The following is a 14,895-nucleotide window of genomic DNA, read 5'->3' on the forward strand; positions in this document are numbered from 1 at the left end:
TGGATCCCCCAGAAAAAATAAAATTGTTTTAAATTGTGCTTACGAAGACTTGGAAAACACAAAACAATATTACAAAACAATTAGCAACCACGAAACGACAAGGAAAAAGAAAACCGATAAAGAAGAAGGACAAATCATGATCGAAGAAGAAGTAGTTATATTGGTGATTCTAGGAAGGTAAGATCATGTTGAGTAAAAACAGTTTCTATTTTCGCAGTCACGAACTTCAACTTCACGAAATTCATGTGCAGTGACTGCAGTCAATGGTCTTTTTAAATCTCTTCAAGTACCATCTACTCAAAAGATACTTTGTTTATTCAGAATTGTTATCTCCAATATAAGATTAATGTTTTGATGAATTTTGATCAATTACTGCGAGCGTAATCTTTAAGAATTACCTTAATTTTAATCGGGTAATTTTAAAATGCCACTTTTCTGTATACTTCGTAAGTTATGTGAATATGGATGCAATATAAGAATTAGGACATACTCTGCAGGATCAGGATTGTATCATGTTTATGTTAATTTTTAGACATTAAATAGCAGGGCTATTCTATTCTATTCTTCTTCATTCTTATTTTCTTTAAACCTCTTAAATTTTTATAATATTTTTCTTTAAATCTTCTTCCAGTTATTTAATTTATTTATTTTAGTTTTAATCTGTGAGTTGTTTAGTAGCAGTTGAATAGTAGCTACGTTAGTCTAGTAGTAGCTTAACTATTTGTTGTTGTTCTTCTTCTACCACTTTACAAATTATGTTGTTAGATGAAAGGTGTGGCAATTTCTCAAGCGTTAAGCTTGTATTGTCATACATCTGTATGCTTCTGTATTATTTGCAATTGCAAATGTATAATGATCGTAATCTCCCAGTGTTTACTACCGTGATGGTCATGATCATATTATGTAAACTGTTGAACCATGCAGAAATGAATAAATCAGGTTTGATTGGAAGGAATGGATCAAGGTTTGACATCGTTCGCTATGTAGAGGGCGACCTTCAAACAACACAACATTTACTGCATCACTTTATTCTGAGTCTCCCCAATGAATGATGGATTTAAAAAATACCTTCGATTTCCATTCGCATGAGATGCTTGATAATTCATTAAAGTTTCGTGATTATTGCACCATGTTTGATTGCCTAGCTGAAGGAATAAGCCAGTTTACAGATACAATCTGCGCATGGGCAGCTAAAGGTCATTTGTACCAAAATGGTAAAACCCACAGAGATGAACACTGGATACGCGCTCATGAAAGTTATGTAACATTATTCATTTATGCACCAACGGTACATTCTATGATACGCAGGTGGAAGTGTTCTTTTCAAGAGGTCAAACAATAGGTATTCATGAAGCACAAGTATGATTTTGGCAGTTATAATTCTAAGATGCTCAAAGTGGAACTTCTCCATGTGTAAAAGATCTGTGGATATTTGGGGTCATTTGTACCATGTGCTATCTGTAAACTCCCTTATTGTTCAAAGGAGTGGTTCAACTTCGGTTGGTAACGGGCGACCTTCCACACCAGCATTAATGTTATCAATACAGTTCTGCATTACTTTATTCAGAGTGTCCCCAACGTGTGATGAAAGATGAGGCGTGATGATAACATTGGGGAGGTGTAGGAGAGGATGATCTTTAGCTAAAGGCTCCGGATGAGTGGCATCTAAAGCTGCTCCACGGAGCCTACCATTACGTAAAGCATCTACCATCGCATTTTGATCAATGATCAAACCTGGAGACGAAAATATAATCAAATTCAAGTCAAATGTTCCACTGTAAAACGACACGTAGAAAAATAACTGTCAAATAATCACAAGTAACAACCAATATGTGCGATCATTATAGAAAAAAAGATTATAAAGGCTTGTAAGAAAAACCCCTTAAAGGTACTATGTCCCTTTTGCAGCCAACCTCAAATGCTGTAGAACTTTGCAGGAATTATGAATATGTCATGTATGTCCTATCTGTGAAATTTAAACGTTAGCAGTGTCCTCATATTCAAATTATGCGAGGAAACCCATTTACTTGCTAGACTTCACTGTCAGACACTATTGAGTGACTGACTGGCTTTTTCTTCTTTGGTAATAACATACATGAAAAGTTAGAGTTGTAAAGGGTACATGAGCATTTGTCTACATCAATAACCCACTTCTTGTGATAGCCAAGATTAAACTGATTGAATCTTTGCGCAGCATAAAACGTATGACTATTCAGTACAATTGTCTGAAAATCAAGACTATTACTTTTGGGCTCTATAGCCCTAAAGTCGATTTGACAACTTATAGTCGTTATTTTCCCACTTGAAGACATTTTCAAGCCCCACCTTTTTTAGGGAAGTTCTAAAATAGTATTATCTTTCAAATGCAGTTGGAATTTAACCTTTTCATTTTTTTGGCCTGCAAATGGGACATAGCACCTTTAAAGATAAAGACCAGTTCTGGTCATGCGATTGCATTGTGAAAGAAACGTTGTGGAATCGATCAGAAAAGGTTGATCATCCAGCATATAAGTATTGGTGTGTACTGCAAGGTTCTGGAATCATCAAAATTATAAGAAATTTGGCCCAGTCTTCGTAAAGTTACAAGCACTGTACACAGAAAGCTGTTTATGGGACTACGCACACGTGCGCGACACGTGCGTTTATCTCTTACATACTAATAGATAAACTAATTTACCAAATATATCAATTAGTAGGCGGTTTCCCGGCAAAATTGTTATCATCATATATTAGTCAAAACATATTCTTTCACATGATTGGTAATAAGAGCTTCCATTTCATTTTTTGAAATTGGGGCGTTTCCAATACTGGTCTTTACCTTTAACATAAAGAACAAATCTACAAGGAGGAAGTATAAATCAATAATTTGTGCACAAAATAATCATAAGGAGGGAAAAGAAGAGAAGAAGGGGAAGCATTTACATCAATTTACTATATTAAATTTTGACTCATGTTTTCAAGGGGACGTCTTTTATAAAGTCGTTTCAATTGTTTCATAACCACACACAAAAGTTATATTCAAAGCTATCCAAAATCATGCATGTCATCGCATATCAACATTTACCGCGGTTTTGCCGGTAGTTTTTTTTTATATAGTTTTTTAATAAGATGACAATTAAAAAGTCTGAATACTTTATAATATCTTCAACAAATATGAGGAACAAGATCAACTCCATGAAGCTCCAAGTTGGCAATGTGTCTGTCTCTCCTACGGTAAGCGCCTGTAACCTTGGGGTCTACTTTGATCAGTCCATGAAAATGGACAGGCACATTTCACAGGTATGTAACACTGCTTACTTCCAGCTTCATAACATTGCAGCCATTAGACCATTGCTTACGAGGATGGCAGCAGAAAGCCTTATCCGTTCACTTATATCCTCTAGACTTGATTTCTGTAACAGTCTCCTAGCTGGCCTTCCTTGTGCATGCAACCTTGAACAGACTTCGAGCGGTACAGAATGCAGCAGCACGTTTGCTTACTGGGCTGAGGATGCATGATCACATCTCTCCTGTCCTGGCTGAGCTACATTGGCTTCTTGTCAAGAGCAGAATTGAATTCAAGGTTCTGCTGCTCACATTTAAGGCAATTCATGGTCAGACCCCAGGATATGTGTCATCTTTAATCGAGCGGCGTCATCTTCGCCCTGGACTTCGCTCATCTGGCCTTACTCTCCAGATGCCCATTACTCATCTCAAGGGATATGGAGACTGGGCATTTTCCTCTATTGCTCCTCGCCTGTTGAATTACCTCCCATCATCTATTCGCAAAATTGACAACCTGGACCACTTCAAAGCTTCACTCAAAACTCACATCTTCCTTCAGACATTTAAATGCTAACTCGATTAGAGGAGCTCGCGCCTTCGAATGGTTTTTAAACAGATATATGGCGCCATACAAATGTTGTGAATCATCATCATCATCATCATACGACCTGCGGTTTGACCAGGGACGTGATAGAGAAGGACTGGAATCAAGCCGCTCTCCTTTGACCCCATGCTCCAAGCCGCCGAAAAGTTATGCGCTAATCTACAACTGTTGACCAGGTGGTGAGATAAAAGAGCGCATGAAATTTCAGGATTTAGAATTCCTACATCAGAAAATAGTATCACTGCAACTGTTCGCTGTCCCTTCCAATGATTTCTCATCCATTGTTGAATGTGTAAAGAGTAGAACAAGCGAACACAAACTTGTGTACTTTCATCCTTTTTTAAACATGAAAAATACAAAAAACACGCGAAAACACGCATTAGCAAACTTAATGTTATTGAAGATTGTAAATCATGGATCAAATAACGGGGCATTAAAGCATGCACAAATTAGCGCATCATCCTAAAATATTGAGTTTTTGACAGGATGTAATTTTTCTTTTACCAACTCTGGCACACAAATTAAAGGAAGGACGGAGTTCTAAATTTGAAAATTTGTTTGATGCACTATTCCAAATAAAATCCCCATATAAAGTTTTTGATTTACACTAAAATTTTGCCGGTAATTTAATATTTTGTAATAAATGTAAAACTGGTGCCTGGCTTCCGAAAGTCCCCGCAGTGGAAGCGCGGTTCGGAGCATGGAACTTCAAAGCCAAGTGGAATGTTACACATCCCATTGTTACGCTTTAGAACTCAAGAATGCGTTTGAATAAATTACAAGAGTTTCGCCTCCTTTTCTTTCAACCTCCCTGGTTTGACGGATCATTATTATTATCACCACTATAACCACCAACACCACCACTATCAAACCACCAATGAGAATTAAAGACATTAAAGGCAAGTTATACAAACAAACCTCTTCCTCCGTTCACAATGATAGCAGTAGGTTTCATCAGGTCCAATTGTTTCTTGCCAACCAGGTGCTTGGAATCTTTGTTCAGACTACAAGTTATTACAAGATAATCCAGCTCAGGAAGCATTTTCTCCAATGATTGGCAATAGGTGGCGTTCACTTCTCTCTCTTCAGCTGCACTTCTATAAAAAATTTCAAGACGGATGAGAATTCCAGACTTCATTTTAATATCTTAAATCGGAAGGGACTGAAAAGACACTAAGCTCTGTTTGTGAGGGGTGCTTGGGGGGTCCGCAATATTTGTTGATGTGTTTTCCTAATTGATTGATTGCTTGATAAATTGATTGATTGATCGATTGATTAATTTTCAATTTATTGTATTCATCAAGTGTAATTTGAAATATATGAGACAAATAATAAAAACGGGAATAAAATATAACTCGATACGGATAACTAAAGACAGCGTATTACCAATGGGGTCCGAGCTATCATTTTGTTAATTCTTTAATAGAAACCTACATAGGTGTAAATAAAAAGAACAAATATTATCCGCGGGATACGCCTTATGTGATTATGTTTTTATCATAAATTACACTTTTAATTGAAAATGGTGTTTCATAAATACTAATTCTGGAGTTCTGTTGTCATTTGAATTATAATGTTTGTTACAAGTAGCTCACTGAAATGTATCTTTTGTCAAAAGGACAAGGGGAGATTTCTTTCTCGAGACAAAAAACATGGCTTCTCTAAACAGGTGGCCTTCATAAAGAGGTAGCCACAAAACAGGTTTGGCAGTACCTGTTTATCGGAAATATGAATCAAGAAAGCGGTGTCAACGTATTCTTTCAAACGTTTCCATCACTGGATTTTGCTAATATCAATTTACCTCTGTGTACGATTATGATAGAGGACTTTCATTTTAAATCCTGTAGCTCTCCTCGCGACCTCATAACCGATAGATCCCATGCCGAGGATGCCGAGTCTTGCTCCAGACACTGCGACTCCTATTGGAACATTAGATTTAACCCAACCAGGCTCAGTTTCTTCATGGCCCTGTGCGTGGGCTATACCTGTATACAAAGGAAAGTCCCAAATGATGACGATATCTTAGAACTTTAGGGTATTTGTATTGCTGTACAGATATCAAATTGTTAATAAATCATAGCAAACGTAGACATTTTATAATCTATTATCCATTGATAATTTTTATTCAAACTTTCAGGGAAGTTTTTAATCGTCAAATTCTAAGGAATATGGATAAATCAATCAACTTCTCTCAAAACTGAGTCGAAAGTTAATCGATATTTTTTAAGGAGAAGTCCTCCCTGATATTTATCTTTCTTTAATAAAAGCATAAATCGAGAGAAACAGATCAGTAACAATTTTTTAGCAATATCCGGGCCATTGAAAATCTAAAAATATTATGAAGTTTTAAAGTTGTGATGAATCAAACATAAATTCTCAAATCCGGTCATTTTTCTGTACAGAGCAAATAGAACAAGACCTCGTAATTATACGTCACAGAGTTGCAAACTTATGTTTGATTTATTACAACTTCTAAAAATTCATAACGTTCTTATTTTTCAAACTGATCTGTTTCTCTCGATTTCTGCTCTTGTTACAGCAAAACAAATTCAGTGAAGACTTCGACTTCAAAAGTATTTATTAACTTCTGATGTGGTCTTGGGAGTAGTTGATTGATTTATCAATAGGCCTTAGAATTTAAGAGAATAATAAGAAAGACGCACCATATCATTGTAGCCACCCATATCTTGCTCCCTATTACCTTCTGGAGTGATCGACTTTTCATACTTTAATTTTTTCAAAAGTTATAGCACCATTACGGTATTCAGTTAGAGCCTCTTTAATAAGGATACACCGTGTCAATGTGCTCATCTTTCATCATAGTTTAATAAACGATTTCTCAGAAACCGTATTGACCAATTAGTGCCAATTCTTTGCACTCCACTTACATAAAATCTGCAACCGATATTATGGTATGCTATGGTATTCATCACCAAATTATTTTAAAGAGATGGGCTATGCTTGTTAAATTAAATAATATGGGATGTGTTTTCACATCTCATTTCTTACATCGAATTTAGGTAGATGCATAGTTCTGCATGTAAAGCAAAGCCATGTTTTCTAAACTATACTAATTCAGCCCTTGAATTATAAGGTAATGAAAAATATGCCATAAAAGTATACTGGTAATTATTCCAGCAGAAGCGATGTGCCAGTATTATATGGGTAGTGATAATGGTAATACAAAGGGCTGTCTTATTGACTATTCATTCTTCACTCGCATAAGTTAGTGTATCAAATCATACAAAACTAGGTACCGTAATTTTATGCACACCAGACGAAGGTAAACTCTTAAAACTAAAATGCTAAATCGCCATGTAAAAGGGCCGAGGAATGAACTGTTTTTCTAAATGTCAGATTAACATATTTAACATGCTACATTCAAACATTATAGTGTTAGATCCAGCACGTTCAAAGTGTTAATTTGTTTTAAGAGTGATCACGGGGATATACTATATGAAAATTGATATTAGAGTTTAGTATACCTGTCCCGCGAGGTACTCGTTTTTCCGAAGGATATTTTTTTACGAAGATTTATAATTCCGAAACACAAATTTCCCAATAATTCTGAAATAAATTCTGAAATATTACGAAGGTTCTTAAGTACAAAGATTCATAATTCATAACTTTTAGAATTATGATTTATGAACCTTGTGGAAAATGACATGTAATCGTGATCACGGTGCCCTATGAGCAATCAAACATTCATCATTTGTTTGGACCCCTGAACATCTCATGTTATCAACTCTCGTTCTCTAGGAGTCACCGATTCTAACAGAAATGGTGGGATTTGTTAGATATAATTTCGATAAATCGTAATGTTTTATTATTGTCAAACAAAGAAAATGGACCTCATTCCGTATAAAATAATCCCCAAATTTTAAACTATATAACACTTTATTGCGTAATCACATTTTCTCAAAGTTCTGGCATACCAAGCAAAAGCCAAAATTTATTCGGCCGAACAGCAAAGGTCAACCGAAGAAATTAAGGGTATTGAGGGTTTGGGATCAGTGACGTAATTGTCTCCTATTAATATAACAGTGTCAAACATAGTAAACCAAGCTTTGATTAAGGGGGTGGTCGCTTACATTCTGGTAATCTTCGAGCTGCAGCGATGAGCAATCCAAAAACAAAATCAGCACAGGTGTCATCCAGGATACCACGTGCATGACCAACTTTTATACCTAGTTTCCATAGTAACGGTAGATCCAGATGGTTTGTACCTGTACTATGGGTGGCTAACACCTAAGGGAGAAGATGGAAATACAGAGAGAGAGAGAGAGAGAGAGAGAGACTGGTGAAAATACGAGTATTAATATATTATTATTATCATCATTTATATCAAGTAACTTTGAAGGAAAGCAGCAAATCAAAGTTTGCCACTACCTCATAAACTAAACACACTTTGTTTTTTCGAAGGATTTTATCATAATACACAATATTTCAGTGTTTTTTTTTTATTTTGTAGCGGTCACCCCTAAATAGGAGGGGCGTCCAAAAAAGCGGCCCTTTTGAGGCGAAATAGTATTTCGTAAATATTTTTAAGGTAACCTCTTAGCACCATGGCTTTGGAGGCATATGAAAGAGAGTTAAATTGTCTGCATTTTAATACCTACATTTTTGCGTAGTTGGTAATAATAGACATCACAATTTTAAGTAAAAATATAATTGTTGTGATAAAAAAAAAAATTAAAAATCAAAAAAACATTATTTTCAATAAGCCTATATCGAAATTGTAGTTTGTTTTTTTATGTGTGTAACTTTCCAGAAACCTTCCCAGGTACAAGGGCAAGATATTGTGTGAAGGAGTGGTTTGTTCTCTTTTCAGTGAGAAGTTATAGCAATCCAAAGTTATTGACTTGATTACAACAAAAACGATATCTTGGCACATGTAAATTAATTAATCCCAATTCCACTAAAATTCGTATAAAAATAAAAAATAATTTAATTTTCTCAAATTACACCAGACTCACGGTGGTTCCAAGTTTTCTTCAAATATTATTTATCAAAAAGTTGTTTTTCGTTTAAAGGACCCCCTTTGATTTAGGGGTGACCGCTACAAAGTTAAAAGAAATATCCTCTGAAAAATTGTGTAATCGAATAAGGTTACAGGACCCGCATAATTAGTATGAGAAAGTTATGAAGTTTGATATTTTGATTTATTTACCTCTGTACATATTTATCAAAGTACTTATAAAAATTGCAAATTAACTTTTCATCATCATGTGTATGCACAATCCATATTTCACTTATAGGTTCAGGATATTTTTTAAACCTAATCTTTCGTTTTGTTCATTTCAATTCTCGCCATTAAGTTTGGTATAATAGTTATTTAATATCCCATGTTTAGGTTTGGTATATTTCATCTCTCCCTTTTAGGTTTGGCATACTTCGTATCTCGCCGAAAGGTCAGTCGTATATAATTTATCTCACCTTCAAGTTTGACATACTTCGAAGCAGTTCTTCATCCATCGGTGGTTTCTCACTTGGTATATATAAAATTCCTTGTATTTTATCTCGATATTCATCTTGATTTTGAAGAAAGTCTCTCCAGACGACAAGTCTGAAAGCTTTGTCCGCAATGACTCTCTGCTCGTGTGAAAAAGGCAACGTAGTCGCAAGGATCCACGGTCTATTGTCAGCCATAATCGAGAATAGCCGTCTGTAATGAATGTCAATTATGGAAATTATGAGATCTAATATTATACTTTTAAGACCACATGAATAAAACATTGACTGAATTTTCAAAGGCATAAATGAATGAAAATACACCAATCACACCAACAAGACCGGCACCAGACCGACGACGGACCGACGCACACCGGTCGGTGTGGAGTCGGTATGGACAAAGGAACATCTCTTCACTGCTATTATGTCTTCTTCTTCTTCTTATCGAGTCACTACACAAGTCCCGTCCAGTGGTCCACACAGGCTTTAGCACGGCAATTAACGGCTTCCAGGTCATCTTGGGTGCATGGCTCTGGCAGGAGTGGGCAGACTAGCAGGTGTTCCATTGTCTGTTCCTGGCCGCATTCACATGCCGTTTGTTCGTCTCCTAGACCCCACCTCTGCATTAGGACTCTGCATCGACCGTAGCCAGTTCTTAGGCGGTTGAGGCTAAGCCAGGTAGGCCAAGTCTCACTGGAGCCGGTTGCAAGGGATTCCTTCGGGCTGAGGGAGAGTTTATGTGGAGTGGTCTGAAGGTGGTTAGACCACAAAGTCATCCTTTGGTTGTGAGGGCTAGTATTAAGAGGCTCTACCGAGTGCAGAAAGCTGTGTCTGGATTTGAGCCGCTTGCCCACTGGCTGTTGTTCGAAGAGTGGGTGGAGTGGATTGTTTTCTTGTTTGTCCTTTTCTTTCTGGGACAAGACCAACCTTCTGACGTGTGGAGGGGCAATACCGCAGAGCAGGTAGATGTCTTCTACTTTAGTTGGCCTTAGGCATCCAGTGATCGCTCTGCAAGATGAATTTAGAGCTGGGTCAATCTTGGGTGCATGGGCCGACCTACTCCATACTGGTGATGCATACTCCGCAGCAGAGAAGCAAAGCGCGAGGGCTGTCGTCCGGATTGTTCTGGCATCAGTCCCCCAGTTGGTGTTGGCTAGCTTCTTGAGGATGCTGTTACGGGCTCCAACTTTTGCCTTTGTGTTGGCAATGTGGTTCTTGTAGGTAAGGGAGCGATCGAGTGTGACGCCTAAGTAGACTGGGTTGGGAGTGTGCTTCAGCCTTTTCCCATACCAGCTGATCCTTAGTTGATGGTTGGCATCCCTGTTCTTGAGGTGGAATGCGCTTATCTGAGTTTTATCAGGGTTAGCTCTCAGGTGGTTGGTCGCATAGTATGGGATGAGACCGGCCAGGGCATCACTGAGGGACTCCTCCAACTTCACAAAAGACTGGTTCTGGGTGGCGATGCAGAGATCATCGGCGTAGAGGAAGCTCCTGGTGTTTGGGTGGATCGGTTGGTCATTCGTGTACACGTTAAAGAGTAACGGTGCGAGCACACTTCCTTGTGGTAGGCCATTTTTCTGTCTGCGCCATCTGCTGCGATTCCCATTGAGAACCACAAAATATCGCCGATTGGACAGCAACGTCTGGATGAGTCCAGTCAGTCTCACGTCCTTTGTCAGCTCAAAGATCTTCCTGGTAAGGATTCTGTGGTTCACGGTGTCGTAGGCAGCAGAGAGATCAACGAAAGCAGCTCCGGTGATTAGCTTACTCTCATACCCGTCCTCGATGAACTGAGTGAGGTTTAGGAGTTGGCCAGTGCATGATTTTCCTGGCCTAAACCCTGCTTGTTCTGGAATGAGATGTTCATCCACGAATGGGGCGATGCGGTTAAGGATAAGCCGCTCGAACAGCTTATATGTATGGCACAGTAGGGAGATAGGCCTGTAGCTCTTTGGACTGGCTGCGTCTTTACCAGGCTTCAATAGGGCAATAACTTTGGATTTCCTCCAGAGCTTTGGGATGTTGTTGGTGCCCAAACATTCGTTGAACATTTTGAGAAGCCAGTTGAGGGCGCCTGGTCTAAGCTGTTTGATCTGCTCGCAGAGGATGTCATCAAGTCCAGCAGCTTTGTTGTTTTTCATTGCTTTGATGGCAGCAAGCAGGTCGTCCATGGTGAACGGTCTAGTGAAGCCTGGGTCATCTTGAGAGCTTAGAGCGTCTGGGACCTTAGGGAGTCTGGCTCTTCTGGGGTGATGGTCAGGGTTTCCCCGACCATTCAATAGGAGTTGATGGGCAACTTGGTCAGCAGTGACTTCAGATCTTGGTTGGGCCTTTGTATAGTCATTGCCCAGTATCCGGATCGTTTTCCATGCCTTCCTGCTGCTATGTGTCATGTCAGTGGATTGAATGAATTCCTGCCACTTCCTCCTTCTAGATTCACCAATTTCCTTGGTCAGATTTTCTCCAGATTCCAGTGTCTCCTCACTAAAGGGGTCCATCTGGAAGTGTTCGATGTAGTCTTCATACATCACCTTGGAGTGGTCCGTCAAGCCTTGAATGTAGCTTGTGCGACATCCTCGGGGGATGTTACGCCTTGACGATTTCTTCATCAACTCTACAAAGGTGTCGTAGTTTTGGGGGGTGGCAGGTAGGTCCTGGATGTAGGAGTCAAAGTCCTTAGCAAACTTTTCCCAGTTTGCCTTCCTCAGGTTGAAACGACGTCGGAAGGGTACTGCTCGTGGAGTAATGACTGCATTAACCTTAAGCCCTATCGGTCGGTGCTGGGAGTGAGGGATTGGGTCGAGAATGACTTTCTCGCACTGGTTAGCAATCCTGGTAGATGTAAATATCAGGTCAGGGTTGTAGCCACGTCTCCACCTTGCACTGTTGAAAGAGGCAGGAAGCTTAGCGTCATGAATGAGGGACAGCTGGTTAGCATCTGCCCATGTCTCAACGAGTTCACCATCTTCGTTCATTTCTCTATATCCCCAGGAAATGCTATGGCTGTTGAAATCACCAATGACCACATTCATCCTGCCGTCAGTAGCTCTGCCGGGCAGGTCGAAAGGCTCTTGAGGTGGCTTGTACACGGAGCTTACGGTGATTCCCATTAGGTCAATAGAAAGTGAATATGCATGTGACACCTGTTCTACACATTTTTACATAATAGCAGTGAAGGGATGTTCCTTTGTCTACCTGAGGAACTGTAGATTTTGTCCGCTTTCTTTGTCAGTCATATTCATAGTGCCAGTCACAATCATTTACGATCATTATAAAATTAGAATAAGAATTTTATTGACTCTTCTCGGAATAGGAAAGTATAAATAGCAATGCATGACTTGTGAATACAATTCTTTTACATTATACCAGGGACTTGCTGATTATACATAACGACACAAAGATACAAACGATAATAGGTCTAATCTAAAGTGTATCAAAGTACAAACGAGAACAATGTAACCAACTAGTAAACTCAATATATGCATACAATGTAGATAGTGATAATAATAAAATGTATAAGAATAAAGCAGTCTATTTACAAGCTAAAGAGTAAACAAAGTAGGCTGTTTCAATATCCTCCCGCTTCGAGTATGTGCAGGTTCAGCTGTAACATATTGTACAACCTGAAATGTTTGAACTATCTTGTTTCTCTGTTTTTTAAAAGAAAATGTCAACATAAAAGGGCGAGTAAATCTTGCTAAAACTTTCAACTGAAAAGTGCTTCTAGAATCAAAAAGTTCTGTCCTGTGCAAAGCACTTGGAAGCTTAGTCTTACCAAACTTTTAAGGTAAATATAAACATATCTCCCTTTGAAAGTAATGACATCTCTGAATTCAGTGGACAAGCAGAGTGTGCACTGCATATCACAATAGGGACTTTTAGATTTGCGTGGACTGATACGTGTGACGTCCATGCAAGGCAGTGCATTAAAAGGACGTCGATCGTAGCAATCCACGTTGTTGTTCGGCAAATCTAAAAGTCCCTACTGTGGTGTGTTCGCATCAAATCGACTTTGTTTGATACGTGAGGGCAAGTGGCAGGAAGTATATCAGGATTTATTGGTGAGACATCCGTTTTCACCATGGGAATGAGTGCATGGCCTGCGTATGCCTTCTCAAATTTACTAGAGCAATACAAATGCACATGCCAGGTTTTCCATGTACTTCACCCTTCATAACACTTACGATGTATGTATAGGCTGAAAGGTCTATCTTGTTGTTTTATCAAGAAGTCTAAAAGCGCGTCGTCTCATATAAAGTACATTCCACCATCAGTAGTAACCAGGACTAATACTGTATTTAACACAATGCCAATAGCTTATGTAATAAAATGTTTGATCCAAATCGACTTGTCAATTCCAGTGTAATTACAAATTCGATCAAAATAAAAGAATGTTCCATAATATGGGAAATAATCTGATAGGCATACATACACCAAAAGTATTCAGCATTAACACATTTGACTGTGAAGTTCTAAGTTGAAAAATGACTTGATATAAAGTGCCTAATTATGCCAAATTATGAGTTTAAAATTGCATAAAATTGTTATACGTTGAAAATAAGTCATGAACCTGCAAACATAATTGATGTTACAATATAAAAAAAGATTATAGGTAAACCAAAAAGTAAGAACTAAAACAAAAATATAATATACAAGCGCCATGCAGGAGTGTCAAATCTGACAGACGTGAGCGCTATACAAGAACTCACTATGATTAATATTTATTATATATTGTACAATATGTCTTCATGCAAATAAGGACTTTGGTTCATTACAATCGGCGCGTGACCCCCTATAACTAGAGAGGTGAATGCTTAACTAAGGAGTGCTTTAACTAAAGGAGCATGACACACAGTCATGATTGAAGCTTACCGGTACATGTACGATGTATGTTGAACGTCAATGCATGCTATGTTATATACATAGAATATATATGATTAGGAAGAGACGATGTTTTACACTTGATGTCCACAAACGTATGATGGCAGCTACGATATATGAGCACAAGATTCAGTTATCGTCATTGAGAAAAAAAGCTTCGAATGACTCTTGAGTACACAGTCGATCCAAAATCCCATGCATGCACCTGCATATTTTGAGCAGTCTGTTTGTTAATAAATCGTCCCTATTTTAACGAAGTGACGGTAGTGAATGAAAATCGCATACAATTTGTGTGCGGATTTTCCTCACTACCGTCACTTCGTGAAATGTCGCTCAGAATAGAACGTGCTCATCAGACCTATATTTGCTATCCGGCACTGACATACTGGTAGGGGTGGAAGCTGCTGGGGGTGGGGGCTGCTGCTGTCACCCAACCGAAAAAAATACTCCACTCGAAAAATGGAAAAAAGGAATGGAAAAGAAAAGAAAAGGAAGGAAGAAAAATAAGAAAGATAGAAAAGGAAGGAAAGAAGGAGCAAGAACAAGGGAAGAGGGAACTCCTTTTCATAGCTCAGTCGGTAGAGCAGTGGTCTCGTAATCCGGTGACACAGGTTCGAAACCAAGGCGATGCGCTAGTGCCCTTTAAATGCATTAATCCTCACTACCAGGTCCCTCGGAGAGGACCTAAAGCCGTC

At 38.5% G+C, this 14,895-nt stretch overlaps 1 protein-coding gene across 1 annotated transcript; it reads right to left on the reverse strand.

The window, feature by feature from the left end:
- Positions 1–1,286: 1,286 nt before the first annotated feature.
- On the reverse strand, positions 1,287–13,111 carry LOC592714 (probable 2-ketogluconate reductase). The gene is made up of 6 exons (XM_030992080.1): positions 13,095–13,111; positions 9,305–9,533; positions 7,960–8,116; positions 5,670–5,853; positions 4,787–4,965; positions 1,287–1,734 (listed from the first exon to the last, which is right to left on the reverse strand). The coding sequence occupies exons 2-6, from the start codon at positions 9,515–9,517 to the stop codon at positions 1,478–1,480; spliced, it is 990 nt and encodes a 329-aa protein (XP_030847940.1). The 5' UTR covers positions 9,518–9,533; positions 13,095–13,111; the 3' UTR covers positions 1,287–1,477.
- Positions 13,112–14,895: the final 1,784 nt, after the last annotated feature.

This window comes from Strongylocentrotus purpuratus, unplaced genomic scaffold, assembly GCF_000002235.5.
Source record: "Strongylocentrotus purpuratus isolate Spur 01 unplaced genomic scaffold, Spur_5.0 spur5_scaffold_2, whole genome shotgun sequence".
In the NCBI taxonomy this organism is placed as follows: domain Eukaryota; kingdom Metazoa; phylum Echinodermata; class Echinoidea; order Camarodonta; family Strongylocentrotidae; genus Strongylocentrotus; species Strongylocentrotus purpuratus.

What these genes read in the sequence shown, in the direction of transcription:
- LOC592714 (XM_030992080.1), bottom strand. Translation starts at nt 9,517, where the DNA reads ATGGCTGACAATAGACCGTGGATCCTTGCGACTACGTTGCCTTTTTCA. An exon ending in GAAGTATGTCAAACTTGAAG is followed by an intron (nt 8,117 to 9,304) that starts GTGAGATAAATT and finishes CTTCTCCCTTAG; the next exon opens with GTGTTAGCCACCCATAGTAC. An exon ending in TATCATAATCGTACACAGAG is followed by an intron (nt 4,966 to 5,669) that starts GTAAATTGATAT and finishes AATTTTTTATAG; the next exon opens with AAGTGCAGCTGAAGAGAGAG.